At 46.4% G+C, this 22848-nt stretch overlaps 1 protein-coding gene across 1 annotated transcript in view; it reads left to right on the top strand.

Moving 5' to 3' along the window:
• LOC140469626 (uncharacterized) overlaps positions 1–22588 on the top strand; it is a 321689-nt gene extending 299101 nt beyond the window's left edge. The window contains exons 8-11 of the mRNA XM_072566310.1: positions 3317–3474; positions 8079–9264; positions 16949–17146; positions 22379–22588. Coding sequence (XP_072422411.1) covers positions 3317–3474; positions 8079–9264; positions 16949–17146; positions 22379–22588 — 1752 coding nt within the window. The remainder of the gene's footprint in view (positions 1–3316; positions 3475–8078; positions 9265–16948; positions 17147–22378) is intronic.
• Positions 22589–22848: the final 260 nt, after the last annotated feature.

Below are 22848 nucleotides of genomic sequence, written 5' to 3'. Positions count from 1 at the left end.
CACCCCCATAACACTTGACTCCCTTGCTAATCAAAAATCTGTCTAACTCATCCTTGATTATATTCAGTGATCCAGTCTCCATTGCTCTCTGAGGAAGACAATTCCAAAAGGCACACTCAAGTTCAATCAGTTACTTGTGAGAGCTATGGGTGTAAAATTAGAAGTCTTTGTGTTGCATACAAATGGAATGAATCAGAAGCTACATGTTAAAAATATTAGGTTAGATAGGTTAACTATCTTGTGGAACTGATTACGTTTGTGTCTGTTGAATATGGAGCTCTTGGAATCCTTTACTCCAGGGCCTGAGGTTCCTGAGTGAAGATATAAGTTGCTCGTTAATTATGAAGAGCACGTGGCTAGTTAGTTTTGACTTGGAGACTTGTGTGTTACCACAGATTCTCACAGACTCTTGAAGCTTTGATTATTTGCTATGGTGTTCCTGTGGGCCCCAAGAGCGTTCACCAGCAGGAGCCTGAACCCACATGTTTCAAACTTACCCTTCTCCCAGACATGAACCCTAGAGCAGACTTATTCCTAAAAGTACCATGCATCAGGGCAGAAGTGTAACTACTGCTGAGGTCTGGAAACAGATTTACATCCAGAAGCTCCAATGCTGAGCCCTAATACACTGAGAAAAAGGGGACATGTCTGGGAAGAAGTAAAACTAAGAACTACAGATGCTGGAAATCTGAATCAGAACTGAAGAAGGGTCATTGGACATGAAACATTAACTCTGCTTTCTCTCCACAGATGCTGGCACACCTGCTGGGTTTCTCCAGTAATTTATGTTTTTGTTTCAGGAGACAAAATGTCTCACGGGTGCCATTTTTTAAGTTCCCTCTTGTGATGTGGCAATTGCTGACATAGCTGATATTGACTACCAATCCCTAGGTGGCCTGTGAAGGTGCTAATGGGCCTGTGCTTCCTATTTGGTGAGGTTTGATACAACTGATTGGATGACAGGGATGAGTGACAGGTGGGTATAGAGGTAGGTTGGGAGGTGGGTAAGGGTGCAGAGTTGTAGGTGGGTAAGGAGTGTAGGGTGGTAGATGAGTAAAGGGGTAGGGAGGCAGGTGTGTAATGGGGAGGATGGTAGGTGGGTAAGGAGATAGGGTGGTTGGCAATTGAGAGGGTGGATGGGTCAGGTGTCATGAAGAATTATTCTAGGAGGGGGTTGTGGTCTGTTGTCAGAGCTCTGGGTGACTCAGTCTGCTCTCCCTTTGGGATGGGTTCAGGGCTGTTTAGTTGGGTATTGAGGGTGGGGTGACTAAGTGATGCAGTGATGGATGAGTATTGATGCAGGATGGCCAGGTCCAGAGGGGGTGAGTCAGGTGTTGGGGGATTGTCATTGGGGTAGAGTGATGGGGATTGGATGTTGGGATAGGAGTTGGATATTTAAGGGGTTGTGCGGGGGGATGGGGGTCAGATGTTTGGTGCCTGAGGCTGTAGGTCAAATGGCCCAGCCCAGCCCAGAGTAGAATCCTAAACCTTGAAGATTCAAGTATTAAATCCCTTTTTTGCTATACCTGGGGACAGATTATTTTTGTGATTTTCAATCCACAGCACCATTTGGTGACCAGATCTTTAAGCTGCATCGTGGGAGTTGTGATGGGAAAATTTAAAATTGGACATGTTGACATAGCAATTTGCATGCACGCTATGAAATAGGAGCAGGAGTAGGCCACTCTGCCCCTCAGGCCTATCCTCCATTCAATATGATCATGGCTATCAGATTACATTCCCTCCCTACGCTCAATAACCTTTCATTTCCCCCTTTGCTTATCAACAATTTATCTACCTTTGCCTTAAATAGGTTCAAGGACCCTTCCTTCCCCAACCTAACAAGAGAGAGAGTTCCAAAGATTCATGATCCTCTGTGAGAGAAAAAGATTTTCCTTATCTCAGTTAAAAATCACACAACACCAGGTTATAGTCTGCTCCTTCGTCAGCATCGCTCCGAAAGCTGGTGCTTCCAATTAAACCTGTCGGACTATAATCTGGTGTGGTGTGATTTTTAACTTTGTCCACCCCAGTCCAACACCGGCATCTCGAAATCATTCCTTATCTCAGTTTTCAGTAATTGACTTCATGTTTTTAAATGACAACCCCAGTTCTAGATAAGAGATAAACAGTAGTCATAACAAATAATGACAGAGGTGATGCTGCCAGGGGGTGAGATTAGTGAGCAGGAGGTGTGAACATTGCTTCATATAAATGGAGGCAATAGTCTAGTGGTACCGTTAGCTCTCCTATAACGCTGGAATTGTGTTCCAATGATACTTAGCTTAATAGAAAATTGCTTAATAGAAATAATGGGGCCTTTGGGAAAAGTGGGGTTAGGGGCAGAGTAGCAAAAAAATATCATTCACAGTCACTCCAAAATCTCCCATAATTCTAATGCACAGTAAAGCACAGCCTGAGTGAAGGTTGAAATCATGTTTGTTAATGAAACAAAAGTTAATTTAGCACAGTACATTTACAAAATGTTAGGAAGCTGCTGTGTGAACAGTACCTCACACAGAAAAGCTGCTCAGTACCCAGCACAAAGACCGGCGCAGAAAGGCACAGTCTCCAGTGCATCTGCAGAATGAAGCATGTAAACCGATCCCCACTGGAACCGCACTATTGCAAACAGCAGTAATAATTTCAAAAATACTCTTCCCTAATTCTTCAGCAACATTATAGCCAACTTGTGCTGCTGGAGTGCAGGTCGTTCTGCTTTAACACACTTTTTGTCAGCGCAAATTGGCCATAATGCAATTGACGAATTGTTTGGATAATGCGAACTTTCTACTGAGCAGGTAAAGCAATTTCCTATTAGTGATCTTCTACAGCGCGAGTTTCTATAGCAGTTTTTCATAGTGTGATTTTTTACAGCAGGAGTTTGCAGAGGAACACAACTGCGTTACAGCAGAACAACCTGTATTATCACTCAGCTATTAATCCAGATACCCAGGTGTGACCTCAGGGAACAGGGTAGGAGTCCACCCTCAGTGCTGGGTTGATATGATTCAGAAGTACAAGGCAGAGTGTGGAATGGCTCATCTGCTTCTCTGATATTTGCTCAACAAGCAATCTCGTAGAGGTCATGATCTTCGTAGTCGAAAAGTCTGGCGCTGGAGAAGCACAGAAGGTCAGGCAGCATCTGAGGAGCGGAAGGGTTGACAATTCGGGCATAGGCCCATCATCAGGAATGTGTAATGATCTCTTCATTCCTCTCACTGAAAGAGTGAGACAACTCAGAGCAGGTTACTGATGTCCCACTTAATCTGTTTGATGCTCAATGGTCACCCTTGTGCTCTTTGTTCTATTCCAGCTGGAAAAGTGCCGGTCACCACCCACAGTGTGCCCTAAACTGTTGGAGAAAGAGGTGGCAAGCCTATGGAGCCAGCCCCATTTCCGAGACTTCCTTCAGGTTATTGGATACGAGCAAGCTGGACGCTATCTGTTCCACAACCCCAGGGACCTCAACAAGTGCGTGTCTCTCTCTGGTGTTGTGGGTAAATCACCACAAGTCACCTTTAATTTGGTTACTTATTAAGATATCTGACAGACATACAAATACTGAAACAATTATTTTATCCTTGTTGCCTGAAGCAACCGAAATAAGATCCCTGAAGTAAGTAAGTTAGTTAAGCCTCACAACCCAACTTGGCTATTACCCAATTAATGATGGAATCTGGCCAGGATTTCAACCAGCAATGTCTGTCTGGAAGTATCCAGGTTTCAATCCTTGTGTAATGTTGATCTTCGAAGTTTAGATTAGATTAGATTACTTACAGTGTGGAAACAGGCCCTTCGGCCCAACTAGGTCCACACCGACCCGCAACCCACCTATTCCCCTACATTTACCCCTTTTACCTAACACTATGGGTAATTTAGCATGGCCAATTCACCCTGACCTGCACATCTTTGGACTGTGGGAGGAAACCGGAGCACCCGGAGGAAACCCCCGCAGACACTGGGAGAATGTACAAACTCCACACAGTCACCTGAGTCAGGAATTGAACCCGGGTCTCTGGCGCTGTGAGGCAGCAGTGCTAACCACTGTGCCACCGTGTCACCCACTAGTTCTGCTACTGACTTGTTCTTCTGTTGGATTCTTATACAATTTTACTCTCTTTCAGGTTTATGATGTGACATTATTAATGATTCTATAGAGTCTTTAGTCTCCAACATTACTATATTTCTGGAGACCCCCAAGTTTGTAGTTTGCCTTCTTATCAGAGGTAGCTCCCTGTTCCTTGTACATTTGGGGATGGCTGACTGTTTCAAACATCGCTTTTCCTGCAATTAACTCCTTTACTTCAGAACACTTGTTCTGCACACAGACTTAATTACCCATTTGTCATGAAGCTGCAGCTTGTCAAGCAGTTGATATCATCAACGAGGTAAAAACAATGCCTGCAGATGCTGGAAACCAGATTCTGGATTAGTGGTGCTGGAAGAGCACAGCAGTTCAGACAGCATCCAAGGAGCTTCGAAATCGATGTTTCGGGCAAAAGCCCTTCATCAGGAATAAAGGCAGTGAGCCTGAAGCGTGGAGAGATAAGCTAGAGGAGGGTGGGGGTGGGGAGAGAGTAGCATAGAGTACAATTGGTGAGTGGGGGAGGGGATGAAGGTGATAGGTCAGGGAGGAGAGGGTGGAGTGGATAGGTGGAAAAGGAGATAGGCAGGTAGGACAAGTCCGGACAAGTCATGGGGACAGTGCTGAACTGGAAGTTTGGAACTAGGGTGAGGTGGGGGAAGGGGAAATGAGGAAACTGTTGAAGTCCACGTTGATGCCCTGGGGTTGAAGTGTTCCGAGGCGGAAGATGAGGCGTTCTTCCTCCAGGCGTCTGATGGTGAGGGAGCGGCGGTGATGGAGGCCCAGGACCTCCATGTCCTCGGCAGAGTGGGAGGGGGGAGTTGAAATGTTGGGCCACGGGGCGGTGTGGTTGATTGGTGTGGGTGTCCCAGAGATGTTCCCTAAAGTGCTCTGCTGGAGGCGCCCAGTCTCCCCAATGTAGAGGAGACCACATCGGGAGCAACGGATACAATAAATGATATTAGTGGATGTGCAAGTAAAACTTTGATGGATGTGGAAGGCTCCTTTAGGGCCTTAGATAGAGGTGAGATAGGAGGTGTGGGCGCAGGTTTTACAATTCCTGCGATGGCAGGGGAAAGTGCCAGGATGGGAGGGTGGGTTGTTGGGGGGGGGGGCGTGGACCTGACCAGGTAGTCACGGAGGGAACGGTCTTTGCGGAAGGCGGAAAGAGGTGGGGAGGGAAATATATGTCATCTAGACAGGTGACAAAACGTTTGCAAGACAAATTCCCAGCTCGGCAAACAGAACCAAAAAAAAACAGGGAAATATATCCCTGGTGGTGGGGTCTGTTTGGAGGTGGCGGAAATGTCGGCGGATGATTTGGTTTATGCGAAGGTTTGTAGGGTGGAAGTTGAGCACCAGGGGCGTTCTGTCCTTGTTACGGTTGGAGGGTTGGGGTCTGAGGGCGGAGGTGCAGGATGTGGACGAGATGCGTTGGAGGGCATCTTTAACCACGTGGGAAGGGAAATTGTGGTCTCTAAAGAAGGAGGCCATCTGCTGTGTTCTGTGGTGGAACTGGTCCTCCTGGGAGCAGATCCGGTGGAGGCGGAGGAATTGGGAATACGGGATGGCATTTTTGCAAGAGGTAGGGTGGGAAGAGGTGTAATCCAGGTAGCTGTGGGAGTCGGTGGGTTTGTAAAAAATGTCAGTGTCAAGTCAGTCGTCATTAATGGAGATGGAGAGGTCCAGGAAGGGCAGGGAGGTGTCAGAGATGGTCCAGGTAAATTTAAGGTCGGGGTGGAATGTGTTGGTGAAGTTGATGAATTGCTCAACCTCCTCGCGGGAGCACGAGGTGGCACCAATGCAGTCATCAATGTAGCAGAAGAAGAGGTGGGGAGTGGTGCCGGTGTAATTACGGAAGATCAACTTCTCCACCTCGCCAACAAAGAGACAGGCATAGCTGGGGCCCATACGTGTGCCCATGGCTACCCCTTTGGTCTGGAGGAAGTGGGAGGATTCAAAGGAGAAATTGTTAAGGGTGAGGACCAGTTCGGCCAAACGAATGAGAGTGTCAGTGGAAGAGTACTGTTAGGCAGGTAGAACAAGTCATGGGGACAGTGCTGAGCTGGACGTTTGGAACTAGGGTGAGGTGGGGGAAGGGGAAATGAGGAAACTGTTGAAGTCCACATTGATGCCCTGGGGTTGAAGTGTTCCGAGGCAGAAGATGAGGCGTTCTTCCTCCAGGCGTCTGGTGGTGAGGGAGCGGCGGTGAAGGAAGCCCAGGGCCTCCATGTCCTCGGCAGAGTGGGAGGGGGAGTTGAAATGTTGGGCCACAGGGCGGTGTGGTTGATTGGTGCGGGTGTCCCAGAGATGTTCCCTAAAGCGCTCTGCTAGGAGGCGTCCAGTCTCCCCAATGTAGAGGAGACCGCATCGGGAGCAACGGATGCAATAAATGATATTAGTGGATGTGTAAGTAAAACTTTGATGGATGTGGAAGGCTCCTTTAGGGATTAGATAGAGGTGAGGGAGGAGGTGTGGGTGCAGGTTTTACAGTTCCTGCGGTGGCAGGGGAAAGTGCCAGGATGGGAGGGTGGATTGTGGGGTTGGGGGGGCGGGGGGGGGGGGCGTGGACCTGACCAGGTAGCACGGAGGGAACGGTCTTTGCGGAAGGCAGAAAGGGGTGGGGAGGGAAATATATCTCTGGTGGTGGGGTCGTTTTGGAGGTGGCGGAAATGTCGGTGGATGACATTTCCACCACCTCCAAACGGACCCCACCACCAGAGATATATTCCCCTCCCACCCCTATCCACTTTCTGTAAAGACCGTTCCCTCCGTGACTACCTGGTCAGGTCCACACCCCCCTACAACCCACCGTTGGAGTAATATCTGAAAGATATCTTCACATAAATGGTGATGGAAATCTGGAACTGTGCCCCTCTCCAAATAGGTTCTGGCTGGAGTATTGAATGCAAGCCCGAGATTTTCATGAGGGTTAAGTGAGGTCTAGGTAAATAAGGTAGGTCAATGGAGGTATGAGTGGTAATCAATGATTTAATTTGGTTGGACAGGTTTGAGGTGTTGATTGGCCTATTCTTGTTACAAAGCCATCAGACCATGTTCATGACCTTCATTGCAATCGAGTCATCACTGGTGAATGAGCACATGGAAAATAGCCAGGATTGCAGTGCCCACTAATGACCAGACATCCTCATTCTTTTGTCCGTTGAAGTGCAGCTGGTATGTCAGGCTTCAGGTCACATTCCCAATGATATAACTCACGTAGTGTGCCCCGGAAATGAGCAGTGGTGTAACAGACCGGAGATGAGAGAATAGGATCAGCGGTAAGCCATCCATCTCTTGAGTTGATTTCTCATCTTGACAAATCTGTATCTACCTTCCTTAGTTGCATCACCCTTAATACTCTTGCCTAACAAAAACTAAATGTCTATTAACCTCAGTTTTGAAATTTTCAAAGATCACTCAGACTCCACATCTTTTTGGGGAACAGAGTTCCAGATTTCTACACACAGAGTGAAGAAATGCTTCCTGACATCACCCCTGAACAGGCTAGCTCCAAGTTTAGGATGTTGTAACCTCCCAGAAAATGGGTTCTCTCCACATAGCCTACAAGATTCTTTAGTATGTTGGCTTACTCTTTAATCTTCTATATTCAAAGTTAGGTCAAACCTAGGCTTGTGCAAGCTGACCACATAGATCGAATCCTGCTCTTGTTCTGTGAATCTGCACATACTGCATCCTCTCCAAGACCAATATCTCCTTCCTGATGAGCAATGCCCAGTGGAGAATGAAGTTCCCAGCTGGGGTCTCAAAACACTCCAGATGGGTTCAACCATGTACAGCCGCTCATGCTGCTGATGTGATTTTATTATTGTCCCTTCATTGACATGAGCAGTATTTGCAGATTGTCATGAAATGAAGCTGACCAGGCCCAAACACAGCACTAAAGCAGTTCCCAGCTGAAAGACAGCGGGGAACATTTAGTTTATGTCTAGTTATCAAGTTTAACAATGGTATTTGATCTATTCCACAGGTCACTGCTGCTAGGGAGTCTCAACCTCTTCTTAGCTCTACGTCCACAGCCATTACAGAGTCTATCCAAACCAGACCCTCAGCAACACTCCTCAGAGAGTTTGAGAGAACAGCAATCCAGAGAGGTTCATCAGGAAGCAGTGACACAGAGAGAGAAACAATCCAGAGAGAGTCAACAGGAAACAGTAACACAGAGAGAGAAACAATCCAAAGAGAGTCAACAGGAAACAGTGACACAGAGAGAGAAACAATCCAGAGAGGGCCAACTGGAAACAGTGACACAGAGAGAGAAACAATCCAGAGAGAGTCAACAGGAAACAGTGACACAGAGAGAGAAACAATCCAGAGAGGGCCAACTGGAAACAGTGACACAGAGAGAGAAACAATCCAGAGAGAGTCATCAGGAAGGTTCAGTACATACCGGAAGAGACAAGAAAACCAAACGTACCTCTCAGGAAAGTTCAACACATACCAGGAGAGACAAGAAAACCAAACAGGTCTCTCAGGAAAATTTAATACATACCAGCAGAGATAAGAAAACCAGACAGGGCTCCCTGGAAAGTTCAATAGATACCAGGAGGGACAAGAAAACCAGAGAAGACTCTCAGGAAAGTTCAATAGATACTGGGAGAGACAAGAAAACCAGAGACAGCTCTCAGGAAAGTTCAATAGATACTGGGAGAGACAAGAAAACCAGAGAAGACTCTCAGGAAAGTTCAATAGATACTGGGAGAGACAAGAAAACCAGAGAAGACTCTCAGGAAAGTTCAATATATACTGGAAGAGACAAGAAAACCAGAGAAGACTCTCAGGAAAGTTCAATATATACTGGGAGAGACAAGAAAACCAGAGACAGCTCTCAGGAAAGTTCAATAGATACTGGGAGAGACAAGAAAACCAGAGACAGCTCTCAGGAAAGTTCAATAGATACTGGGAGAGACAAGAAAACCAGAGACAGCTCTCAGAAGGCCACATCAGCAAAAAGCAAGAAAAACAGACAGGGACATCCTGAAACTACAGCAACAAGAAATAAGAGAACCAAACATGGTTTGCAGGAAGCCTCAGACCTGAGTAATAAACAATCTGATCAGGAAACTCAGCAAACTGCAAAGGGTGCCACATATCCACATGAAAAGTCAAAAGTCTATCTAAACACTCTGAAGCCATTGTTGGTGCTGAGACACCAGGTAAAGACCAACTTGCTGAGGATATGAATACGAGGCAGGATCCATTTTCTAATTACAGATAGATCTGTAGCCATAAACATAGAATAATAATCACAGGACACAAAATCATTATCACTACAAACTGACAAGAAGAGAAAAAGGGAACTGAGTTTTACATTGTCTCCACAACTCCTTTCTTATCCAATATAGAGTCATAGTCATATCACACAGAAACAGTCCCTTGGGTCCAACTTATCCACACTGACAAAACATCCCAAACTGACCTGGTCCCATTTGCCATTACCCGGCCCATATCCCTCCAAACCCTTCCTATTCATTTACCCATCCAAATGCTTTTTAAATGTTGTAATTGTACCAGCCTCCACCTCTTCCTCTGGCAGCTCATTCCATACACGCACCACCCTCTGAGTGAAAAAGTTCTCCCTAAAGTCCTTTTTAAATCTTTCCCCTCTCACCTTAAACCTATGCCATCAGGTTTTGGACTCACCCCACCCTGGGAAAAAGACCGTGGCTATTCACACTATCCATGCTCCTCATGCTTTTAGACATTTCTATGTATGAAGCCCATCAAGAAATGAATCACTGCTGGATCTCATAATATAGGGAGATGGCCACAACCCAGAGAGGAGAGTAGTTTAGCAATGAGACAATAACAATCCCATCATAATAATCTGGGTTTTGAGGTCAGTAGTGATGGAAATTTGCTTACTGATGATCTCAAAGGAAGCTGCTTATAAAAGTCGAGTGATTCCGATGACATGCACTGACAATTCCCCATATTCAGTTGAATCTGCCACCAAGTGAAGGGAGTCTCCAGGCATCCCTCAATAGTGATGCTGTCAAATAGGGTAAGGAGCCAGTCAAGTTGAAGCATTCTCATGTACAGCAAACCAGGAAGTAAAGTCTACATATGAGCCTTTACCTTGAACTAAATTTTATTATGCTTCTTCAGAATGTTATTGGATTCAAAACATTAAGTCTCTCTCTCTCTCTCTCTCTGCACAGCTGCTTCCAGATTTGCTGAGTTCATCCAGCATTTTCTTTTTTAAGATTTTCAGCATCTGCAGTATCTGGCTTTTAATTTGTAAAAACATGGATTTTTTCATTATAATTGAGAAATTTGATGTTCCACAAACATAAGGTTAGTTTCATTGGTCAATGAGGCTGCTCAGTACTAATTATGAACCTACTCAGTTACATCTCTTTACCAAAGTGTAACTTTTTCAAAGGTATTTTATAGCATGACAAATAAAGTTAAAAGACAAAGTCTTCTCATTCCAGGTATTGTTAACTGATAGTAGTTTGTGGTTTCAGTATAGAATCATTAACAGCATCTTCTGGATTTCCTATTTAGCTTTGTCAGTCTCAGAAGTGTAGTAGTTGTGAACATTGACTGTTTAACTCTCATTACTGACACAATATCCAAGTTAATAATGTTTAAGATAATGATTGAGAATAGATACAAGTAAAACAGATATAAGTAAAAATTAGAATAAGTCACACTTTTCAAGAGGATCAAATTGCAACAAGAGAAGATGGGGCAAGAGCTATTGAACAGCAGCAGGAAATGTGATCAACAGTTTAGGATAAATATGTTCCATGGGCATAGATAAGATGAATAGCAAAGGTCTTTTCCCGAGAGTAGGGGAGTCCAAAGCTAGAGGGCATATCTTAAAGGTGAGAATGAAAAGATTTAAAAGAGACCTGAGTGCCAAGTTTTTCACACAGAGGGTGGTTTGTATGTGGAATGAAATGCCAGAGGCAGTGGTAGGTGGAGGTACAGTTACAACATTTAAAAGACATTTGGGCAGGTACGTGAATAGGAAAGGTTTATAAGGATATGGGCCAAATGCAGGCATGTGGGACTAGTTTAATTTGGCAACCTTGGTTAGCGTTGACAAGTTGGACTGAAGGTCTATCATTGTGCTGTCTGACCCTATGACTCTGTGGTCCATAAAACAAAAATAAACCAGTTAATAATGATATTTCATGGATGGATACATCCATGGACGAATAAACAGAAAGGGACATAACTACCAAAAGGAAAAATATACACTAATGATATTCAGTGAAGATGACAAAAAATTAGGAATTAAATTTAAAAAATAGAAAAATCAGAGGAACTTTGAAATTAAATTATCTAAGATTATGAAAAGAAATAATATTTTATAGACAATTAATTAACGCAAGGAAATAAGATAGGAATTGAATGGGCTCCATTAAAGATTGCAACTAACAAACTCACAGATAATAACAGCAAAATATCAGAAAAACAAATAATTACTTTGCCTGCTTATTTATCAAGAACACGGTGAGCATGCCCTTTTTTTTAAAGTGTTAACAAAATTCAAGGCAGGAGATAGTAGGACTGGGTGGAGTGAGAGTTTTTTGTGGGGAGAGGATTGCTAACCTAGTCAAAGTTGAATAAATCATCTTGCCTCAATGGAAGAGGTCTTCCTGACCTCTCCGCCCCCACCCCACTCCGGCCTCGCACCCTCACCTTGACCTCCCTCCACCTATCGCATTCCCAACGCCCCTCCCCCAAGTCTCTCCTCCCTACCTTTTATCTCAGCCTGCTTGGCACACTCTCCTCATTCCTGAAGAAGGGCTGATGCCCGAAAAGTCGATTCTCCTGCTCCTTGGATGCTGCCTGACCTGCTGCGTTTTTCCAGCAACACATTTTCAGCTCTGATCTCCAGCATCTGCACTCCTCACTTTCTCCTCAATGGAAGATAGCCAATTTCTTTTAGTTGCTCACAGGACATGGAGATTGCTGAATGGCCAGCATTTATTGCCCATCTTAGTTCACCTCGAGAAGGTAGTGGGGAGCTGCCTTCTTGAACTCTTGCCAGGATGAGATAACAAAGATACCATCATATTGAAAAGGGAATTATGTCAGAGATTAGTGAACAGTTAATTTTATTCCTATATTTAAAACAGGAGATAGAACACGTTTGGGAACAAGTAATTTGCCAGTTTGTTTCATGTTGATGGTAAGAAAAATAATGAGTCTTCACTCAGAAAATGTAAAAGGTTAACATCAAATAAACAAAATGATAATAACTGGTTCTCAACACAAATTGAAAAGGAGGATCGTACTTGATTGACCTTTTTGAATTCGTTGAAGAAGTCACTGAAAGAGTAGACAAATGGGAGTTCTTTTGGATTTTGTATTTGTGAGACTCATAACTAAGGTTAGAAAACAAAGGACCAGGCATTCCAGTCAAATCCAGGGACACGGCTATTTGAAGGAAAGTCCACATTTGATATGTGGGAGGCTTTCAAAGAGAATTCGAAGATAGTGGAGGATAGGCATGTCCCATTGAAAACAAGGGATAGGAAAGGCAAGATTCGTGAACCATGGATGACAGGAGAGATTGTGCGAATAAACGAGGAATCAAGCAGGCTAAAAGGGGTCATGAAATAACTTTAGTGAGTAGAATTAAGGAGACCCCAAGGCCTTTTATTCATATGTAAGAAGCAAGAGGGTAACCAGAGAAAGGGTTTGTCCACTAAAGGATAAGAAAGGAAGGCTGTGTGTCAAACCTGAGAAAGTGGGTGAGATTTTCAATGATTTCTTTGCATCAGTGTTCACTGAGGAATGGGAGGTGATGAATATTGAGGTTAGAGATAGAAGTTTGTTTACTCTGGATCACATTGACATAAGGAGGGAATATGTGTTGGGTAGGCTAAAGGATATTAAGGTAGACAAATCCCCAGGGCCGGATGGAATCTATCCCAGATTGCTGAGGGAGGCGAGAGAGGAAATAGCGGCGGCCCTGACAGATATCTTTGTAGCATCCTTAAATACAGGTGAGGTGCCGGAGGACTGGAGGGTTGCTCGTGTTGTCCCCCTACTACAAGAAGGGTAGTAGGGATATTCTGGGTAACTGCAGACCAGTGAGCCTGACGTCAGTGGTGGGAAAGTTGCTAGAGAGGGTACTGAGGAATAAAATCTATTTATATTTGGAAATGAATGGGCTTATCTGCGATAGGCCACATAGTTTTTGCGGGGGAGATCGTGTCTTACCAACTTAATACAGTTCTTTGAGGAAGTGACCAAGTTGATAGATGAAGGAAGGGCTATAGATGTCATATACATGGACTTTAGTAAGACGTTTGGTAAGGTTTCCCATGGTAAACTAATGGAGAAAGTGAAGTCACATGGTGTGCAGGGTGTTCTAGCTAGGTGGATAAAGAACTGATGAGCAACAGGAAACAGAGTGTAATCGTTGAAGGGAGTTTCTCAAAATGGAGAAAGGTGACCAGTGGTGTCCCATAGAGATCAGTGCTGGAGACACTGTTGTTTGTAATATACATAAATGATCTGGAAGAGGGCATTGTTGGTCTGATCAGTAAGTTTGCAAATAACGCTAAGATGGTGGAGTAGCAGAAAGCATGGGGGATTGTCAAATAATACAGGAGAATATAGATAGATTGGAGAGTTGGGCGGAGAAGTGGCACATAGAGTTCTATCCAGGCAATTGTGAGGTGATGCATTTTGGGAAGTCTAATTCTCGAACCAACTATATTGTAACCAGAAGAGCCTTGGGAAAAGTTGATGAGCAGAGAGATCTGGGAGTTCAGGTCCATTGTACCCTGAAGGTTGCTGCACAGTGGATAGAGTGGTCAAGAAGGCATATGATATGCTTGCCTTCATCGGACGGGGTATTGAGTATAAGAGCTGGCAGGTCTTGTTAAAACTATACAAGACATTGGTTCGGCCACATTTTGAATACTGTGTACAGTTCTGGTCGCCACATTACCAAAAGGATGTGAATGCTTTGGAGAGGGTGCAGAGAAGGTTTACGAGGATGTTGCCTGGTATGGAAGGTGCTAGCTATGAAGAGAGGTTGAGTAGATTAGGATTGTTTTCATTAGAGAAAAGGAGATGGGGGGGGATCTGATTGAGGTCTACAAAATCATAAAGGGTATAGACAGGGTGAATAGAGATAAGCTTTTTCCCAAGGTGAGGGATGCAATAATGAGAGGTCACGCATTCAAGGTGAGAGGTGAAAAGTTTAAGGGCGATATACACAGCAAGTACTTCACACAGAGAGTGGTGGGTGTTTGGAATGCGTTGCCAGCAGAGGTGGGAGAGGCAGGCACGTTAGATTCACTTAAGATGCATCTGGACAGATGTATGAGGAGGTGGGGAGCAGAGGGATACAGACGCTTAGGAATTTGCTGATAGGTTTAGACAGTGGACTTGGATCAGCTTAGGCTTAGAGGGCCGAAGGGCCTGTTCCTGGGCTGTAAATGTTCTTTGTTCTTTGTTGTTTAACTATGAGCATGTTATTGTTTCAAGCTGTTGTTAGCTTCATTAGTGTCAAGGAAAAGGGTGTTTCATAACTTTAGAACACCTTTCATGACCCATTGGCATCTCAAAGTTCCTTGTAGTCAATTAAGGACTTTTTTTGGAAGCAAGTGCTGACCCTGTTGTAATGTTAAACTGAAAGATGTGCTGGCCAATGTGCAGCAAGATCCCACAATCAGTAATGCAATAATACTCTTCTCTGAGTTTGGGGATGAAGCTATGTCAAAGCACCAGGAATGACTCTGTTGATGTTGCTCAAAATGGTGTCTTGGGATTTTTTTGGCAGCTGCCTGAGATGACAGATAGAGCCTCAGTTTAATATCTCATTTAACACTGTAACAGAGCAGTGCACACCCTCAATACTGCATGAAGTGACTGCCTAGATTTCTTGCAATGAAACCATGGAGTGGAACTTGAACTCAGAGCCTTCACATTGAGAGGTGAGAAATCTACTTCAAGGCCTCTTGTGGTTTCATTTAGCGTAACATGGCATTGGGTGACTTTCAGTTACATAATAACTAGGCTGTCTCAGTCTCACCCCTCAATACTACACTAAGAATGCAAAACACACTCACCAGCACTTAAACTCATGGAGCCATCGAGATCTACAGCACAGAAAAAAGGCCCTTCAACCCATTGAGTCCTCACCAGTCAAAGACAAGCACTTAACAATTCTAATCCATCTTCCAACATTATGCACAAAGCATTGTATGCCTTGTCAGAAGTCACATGATACCAGATTGTAGTCCAACATGTTTATTTGAAATCACAAGGTGAAGTTAGATGCTTGACAAAAGAACAGCCCTCCGAAAACTTGGCAGCGAGTTCCAGGTTCCCACCACCCTCTGGATGTAAACGTTTTTCCTAATATCTCAAAGATGTGTTAGTTAGTTGGACTGGCCCTGCTAAATTGCCCATAGAGTCCAGGGGTGTGCAGGTTAGGTGGATTAGCCATGGGAAATGCAGGGTGAGTCTGGGTGGGAAGCTCTTCAGAGGGTTGGTGTGGACTTGACGGGCTGAATGGCCTGCTCCCACACTGTATGGATTTTATGATTCTAGAATCTCCTGTAAACCTCTGCCTGAAATCTGTGCTTCCTGACCATTGATCCCTCCATCAAGAGGAAATGTTTCTCCCTGTCTGTCCCTTCCATGCCCCTTAAACATACAAGGTATACAAGATAATGAGAGGCATAGATAGAGTCAATAGCCAGAGACTATTTCCCAGGGCAGAAATGACTAACACGAGGGGTCATAGTTTTAAGCTGGTTGGAGGAAAGTATAGAGGGGATGTCAGAGGCGTTGTGGGAGCATGGAATGCGTTGCCAGCAGCAGTTGTGGAAGCAAGGTCATTGGGGACATTTAAGAGACTACTGGACATGCATATGGTCACAGAAATTTGAGGGTGCATACATGAGGATCAGTGGTCGGCACAACATCGTGGGCTGAAGGGCCTGTTCTGTGCTGTACTGTTCTATGTTCTATCATTTTATACATCTCAGTCATTTCTGCTCAACCCTACCTGCTCTGAGGGAAACAACCCCAGTCTGTCCAATCTCTCTTCATAAGTGAAACGCTCCAGCCCAGGCAACATGCTGGTCAATCTCCTCCACACTCTCTCCAGTGCTGTCACCTCCTTGTTAGAATGTGGATTCCAGAGCTGCACACAGTACTCCAGATGTGGCCAAGCCAGCATTTTATACTGTTCCAGCAGAACAAACCTCTCTTCAATTATATGTCTCAGCCAATATAGGCAAGTATCTCCAATGGCTGCTTAACCACTTTAAGAGGCTGGTAGACATGTCTACCAAGGTCCCTCTGATCCTCTGTGCTTCCAGACTCCAACCATTCATCATGTATTCCCTTGCTTTATTTATCCTGGCCAAGTGCATCAAATTCCATTTAACACTGACCAGCCCATCTACAGAAAATCCTACTCTAATTTAAGGCTATCCTCTTAGCTATTTACACCCCACCAATTTTTGTATCATTTGCAAGCTTACTGATCAGCCTTCCTACATTCAAGTCTAAATCATTTATATCTACCACAAATAGGAAGGGCCCCAACACCGATCCCTGTGAATTCCCAGTGAACATAGGTTTCTAGTCACAGAAACACCTTCTCAACCACCATCCTCTGCTTCCTGCCACTCACCCAATTTTAAATCTAATTGGGCAAATTTCCCTGGATCCCATAGGCTGTTCTTTTGCTATCAGTCACCCATGTGGGACCTTACCAAAAGCTTTGCTGAAGTCCAAGTAGACTTCTGAACCTCACAACCAGGATGTGTTAGGAACAGTCTCTGTCAGTCCTGCCGTGATGGATGAATGCATTCCTTCTGAAATCTCTTCTTTGTCTCTGTCTGTCAGATCATGATGCAGGCTCCATGGCTCACTGTCAAGCCGACCTCAGAGGAGGTGCGGGTTAAGCATGACCTGGTAAACCGATTGGACTCCCTACATTCTCAGCAGCAAGCTCAAGTGCACCGGGTGAGGATGTGGCACAAGAAAGCTCTGACAGAGCTAGAAAATAAACCAGAGAAGCAAGGAATCAAGAGACAAGTAAAGGTACAATGCAGAAGAAATAAGGATGATATTCCCTCCACCCATGCTCTGTCAGAGGCTGGGAATGTACGCACTGTTACAGTGACATCACCAATTAAAGTGACAGCCCCACTTCTAATAGACCTTGAAAAGCTGGCACAGCTCCACAAGATGTCACTGACACTGGAGATACACTGTTCATGGGGATATCAATACCACTGATGGTGCAATGTTGATGTGCATGTCACTGCCACTAAAGAATTACTTGTTAATTGGTCATCAGCACCATGAAGAGTCTTTGCTAATATGGGTATCCCTGCCATTGGAGGTGTAGTGTTCATGTTAATGGGGACATCATCACCATCATGTTAATTAGGTTATTACTAGGGCACCAGCATTAGAGGGATCATCACTGTCATAAGGGATAACTGTTAAATTGGACATCACTAAAAATAGAAGGGTCACTGTGAATAGGAATATCGCTGGAGGGCCACTCCTACTATTACTGCAGTTGCACCGTCAGTGTTAGAGAGGATATTATTGCCACTGGGATGTGCTGTCCATGTTAGAGGGGGTATCACTATCACTGGGGTGGGCAGTCAGTATTAGAGGGGATATCACTGTCACTGGGGTGGGCTGTCAGTGTTAGAGGGGATATCATTCTCACTGGGATGGGCTGTCAGTGTTAGAGGGGATATCTCTGCCACTGGGGTGGGCTGTCAGTGTTAGAGGGGATATCACTGTCACTGAGATGGGCTGTCAGTGTTAGAGGGGATATCACTGTCACTGGGATGGGCTGTCAGTGTTAGAGGGGGTATCACTGTCACTGGGGTGGACTGTCAGTGTTCGAGGTCATATCTCTGTCACTGGGGTGGACTGTCAGTGTTAGAGGTGATATCTCTGCCACTGGGGTGGGCTGTCAGTGTTAGAGGGGATATCACTGTCACGGGGTGGGCTGTCAGTGTTAGAGGGGATATCACTGTCACTGGGATGGGCTGTCAGTGTTCGAGGGGATATCACTGTCACTGGGGTGGGCTATCAGTGTTAGAGGGGATATCTCTGTCACTGGGGTGGACTGTCAGTGTTAGAGGTGATATCTCTGCCACTGGGGTGGGCTGTCAGTATTAGAGGGGATATCACTGTCAGTGGGATGGGCTGTCAGTGTTAGAGGGGATATCACTGTCACGGGGTGGGCTGTCAGTGTTAGAGGGGATATCACTGTCACTGGGGTGGACTGTCAGTGTTAGAGGTGATATCTCTGCCACTGGGGTGGGCTGTCAGTGTTAGAGGGGATATCTCTGCCACTGGGGTGGGCTGTCAGTGTTAGAGGGGATATCTCTGTCACTGGGGTGGACTGTCAGTGTTAGAGGTGATATCTCTGCCACTGGGGTGGGCTGTCAGTGTTAGAGGGGATATCACTGTCACTGGGGTGGGCTGTTAGTGTTAGAGGAGATATCACTGTCACGGGGGTGGTCTGTCAGTGTTAGAGGGGATATCATTGTCACTGGGGTGGTCTGTCAGTGTTAGAGGGGATATCACTGTCACTGGGGTGGGCTGTCAGTGTTAGAGGGGATATCTCTGCCACTGGGGTGGGCTGTCAGTGTTAGAGGGGATATCACTGTCACTGGGGTGGGCTGTCAGTGTTAGAGGGGATATCACTGTCACTGCGGTGGGCTGTCAGTGTTAGAGGGGATATCTCTGCCACTGAGGTGGGCTGTCAGTGTTTGAGGGGATATCACTGTCACTGGGGTGGGCTGTCAGTGTTTGAGGGGATATCACTGTCACTGGGGTGGGCTGTCAGTGTTAGAGGGGATATCACTGTCACTGGGATGGGCTGTCAGTCTTAGAGGGGATATCACTGTCACTGGGGTGGGCTGTCTGTTAGAGGGGATATCACTGTCACGGGGTGGGCTGTCAGTGTTAGAGGGGATATCACTGTCACTGGGGTGGACTGTCAGTGTTAGAGGGGATATCACTGTCACTGGGGTGGACTGTCAGTGTTAGAGGGGATATCACTGTCAGTGGGGTGGGCTGTCAGTGTTAGAGGGGATATCACTGTCACTGCGGTGGGCTGTCAGTGTTAGAGGGGATATCTCTGCCACTGAGGTGGGCTGTCAGTGTTTGAGGGGATATCACTGTCACTGGGGTGGGCTGTCAGTGTTAGAGGGGATATCACTGTCACTGTGATGGGCTGTCAGTGTTAGAGGGGATATCACTGTCACTGGGGTGGGCTGTCTGTGTTAGAGGGGATATCACTGTCACGGGGTGGGCTGTCAGTGTTAGAGGGGATATCACTGTCACTGGGGTGGACTGTCAGTGTTAGAGGGGATATCTCTGCCACTGGGGTGGGCTGTCAGTGTTAGAGGGGATATCACTGTCAATGGGGTGGGCTGTCAGTGTTTGAGGGGATATCACTGTCACTGGGGTGGGCTGTCAGTGTTAGAGGGGATATCACTGTCACTGGGATGGGCTGTCAGTGTTAGAGGGGATATCACTGTCACTGGGGTGGGCTGTCTGTGTTAGAGGGGATATCACTGTCACGGGGTGGGCTGTCAGTGTTAGAGGGGATATCACTGTCACGGGGTGGACTGTCTGTGTTAGAGGGGATATCTCTGCCACTGGGGTGGTTTGTCAGTGTTAGAGGGGATATCACTGCCACTGGGATGGGCTGTCAGTGTTAGAGGGGATATCACTGCCACTGGGGTGGGCTATCAGTGTTAGAGGGGATATCACTGTCACGGGGTGGGCTGTCAGTGTTAGAGGGGATATCACTGTCACGGGGTGGGCTGTCTGTGTTAGAGGGGATATCACTGTCACTGGGGTGGACTGTCAGTGTTAGAGGGGATATCACTGTCAGTGGGGTGGGCTGTCAGTATGAGAGGGGATATCTCTGCCACTGGGGTGGGCTGTCTGTGTTAGAGGGGATATCACTGTCACGGGGTGGGCTGTCAGTGTTAGAGGGGATATCACTGTCACGGGGTGGGCTGTCTGTGTTAGAGGGGATATCACTGTCACTGGGATGGGCTGTCAGTGTTAGAGGGGATATCATTGTCACGGGGGTGGTCTGTCAGTGTTAGAGGGGATATCATTGTCACTGGGGTGGTCTGTCAGTGTTAGAGGGGATATCACTGTCACTGGGGTGGGCTGTCAGTGTTAGAGGGGCTATCACTGTCACTGGGGTGGGCTGTCAGTATGACAGGGGATATCTCTGCCACTGGGGTGGGCTGTCAGTGTTAGAGGGGATATCACTGTCACTGGGATGGGCTGTCACTGTTAGAGGGGATATCACTGTCACTGGGGTGGGCTGTCAGTGTTAGAGGGGATATCACTGTCACTGGGGTGGGCTGTCAGTGTTAGAGGGGATATCATTCTCACTGGGGTGGGCTGTCAGTGTTTGAGGGGATATCACTGTCACTGGGATGGGCTGTCAGTGTTAGAGGGGATATCACTGTCACGGGGTGGGCTGTCAGTGTTAGAGGGGATATCACTGTCACTGGGGTGAGCTGTCAGTGTTCGAGCGGATATCACTGTCACTGGGGTGGGCTGTCTGTGTTAGAGGGGATATCACTGTCACTGGGGTGGACTGTCAGTGTTAGAGGGGATATCTCTGCCACTGAGGTGGGCTGTCAGTGTTTGAGGGGATATCACTGTCACGGGGTGGGCTGTCAGTGTTAGAGGGGATATCACTGTCACTGGGATGGGCTGTCAGTGTTAGAGGTGATATCTCTGCCACTGGGGTGGGCTGTCAGTGTTAGAGGGGATATCACTGTCACGGGGTGGTCTGTCAGTGTTAGAGGGGATATCACTGTCACTGGGATGGGCTGTCAGTGTTAGAGGGGATATCACTGTCACTGGGGTGGGCTGTCAGTGTTAGAGGGGATATCACTGTCACGGGGTGGGCTGTTAGTGTTAGAGGGGATATCACTGTCACTGGGGTGGACTGTCAGTGTTAGAGGTGATATCTCTGCCACTGGGTTGGGCTGTCAGTGTTAGAGGGGATATCACTGTCAGTGGGATGGGCTGTCAGTGTTAGAGGGGATATCACTGTCACGGGGTGGGCTGTCAGTGTTAGAGGGGATATCATTGTCACTGGGGTGGACTGTCAGTGTTAGAGGTGATATCTATGCCACTGGGGTGGGCTGTCAGTGTTAGAGGGGATATCTCTGCCACTGGGGTGGGCTGTCAGTGTTAGAGGGGATATCTCTGTCACTGGGGTGGACTGTCAGTGTTAGAGGTGATATCTATGCCACTGGGGTGGGCTGTCAGTGTTAGAGGGGATATCTCTGCCACTGGGGTGGGCTGTCAGTGTTCGAGGGGATATCTCTGCCACTGGGGTGGGCTGTCAGTGTTTGAGGGGATATCACTGTCACTGGGGTGGGCTGTCAGTGTTTGAGGGGATATCACTGTCACTGGGATGGGCTCTCTGTGTTAGAGGGGATATCACTGTCACTGGGGTGGGCTGTCAGTGTTTGAGGGGATATCACTGTCACTGGGGTGGGCTGTCAGTGCTAGAGGGGTATCATTGTCAGTGGAGGGTGACAATGTGAGGATAGTGTTACTGTCATTGCTGGAGTGTGTCAGTGTTAATGGGGGTCTCCCTGTCATTTGGGGGAGAGTCTGTCATTGCTACTGGGGGTCACTGTCACTGGCATTACCAAAGAGATTTGATTGAGGTGTTTGTAATGATGAGACAATCTGATCAGAGATTAGGAGAAATAGTTTCTGCAGTTAAGGAGGGTTGGTAACTGGAAAGTTCAGATGTAAAATAATTGATAGAAGGAGTCTAGAGGAAAGGTGATTTTTTTTAAATGCAATCGCTTTTGATTTGGGACACACTGATTGTAAACCTGGGAGCAGCTTCCCAGTAATTTTCTGAATGGAATATTCACTGAGAAGTAATTACCTACTGGGGAAAGAGCAGGAGGTAGATCTAACTACACAGCTACCTCAAAACACCAGCACAGGCACGATGGGCCAAATAGCCTCATGAGCTGAATCACTGTAAACCCTCTGTGTAAACCGTCCTTCAGGGCTTATTTTTGAGAGCCTACAGTTCTTGTTTGCTTCAGATGAAACACATCTCTGATATTTATTCAAGTGTCTCAGAAATCTGATGCCTCTTTTGTGATGCTTTCTAACACACTGCCATCAGAGAGAATCCTGTATTTATTCACTTACCCCAGGGTGAGCTGAACATTATTCACTGCCCACCACCCACCTCGTCCAGTCCCTGACTCTACTTCTCTGTTTAAACAGGACTGCTGTCCAAAGAAAGTCAAGGTGAAGGAGCCCAGAACTCCTAGTACCGCCCAGATCCCTTTTGACATGTCTACAGAGACATCACAGAATGTGGCGCTGCGTCCGTCTGCACATGAGATCATCAAGGAGCAAGAGGAGAACGTCCGACATCGGCACCGAGCTGCAGTCAAAGACATTTTCCTACCTTTCATTGAGCCTTTACCTTGACACTGCATCTGTATGTGTGAGGGGGTGGGGGAGGTGGTAGTGTGTGTGTGGGGGGGTGTAGTATGAATGTGTGTGGAGGAGTTTGTGTGTGTGTGGTGGGTGCTGTGTTTAGGGAGGAGTTTGTGTGTGTGCTTTGGGGGAGTGTGTTGTGGGTGGAGTATGTGTGTGTTGGGGGCTAGCATGTGTGTGGGGCGAAGGAATATGTGTATGTGGTGGGGGGGAGCATGTGTGTGTGGAGGAGTTTGTGTGTGGGGTGGGGT

Source organism: Chiloscyllium punctatum, chromosome 49 (assembly GCF_047496795.1).
Source record: "Chiloscyllium punctatum isolate Juve2018m chromosome 49, sChiPun1.3, whole genome shotgun sequence".
NCBI classification, from domain to species: Eukaryota; Metazoa; Chordata; class Chondrichthyes; order Orectolobiformes; family Hemiscylliidae; genus Chiloscyllium; species Chiloscyllium punctatum.
This window is presented reverse-complemented; position numbering and strand designations above follow the sequence as displayed.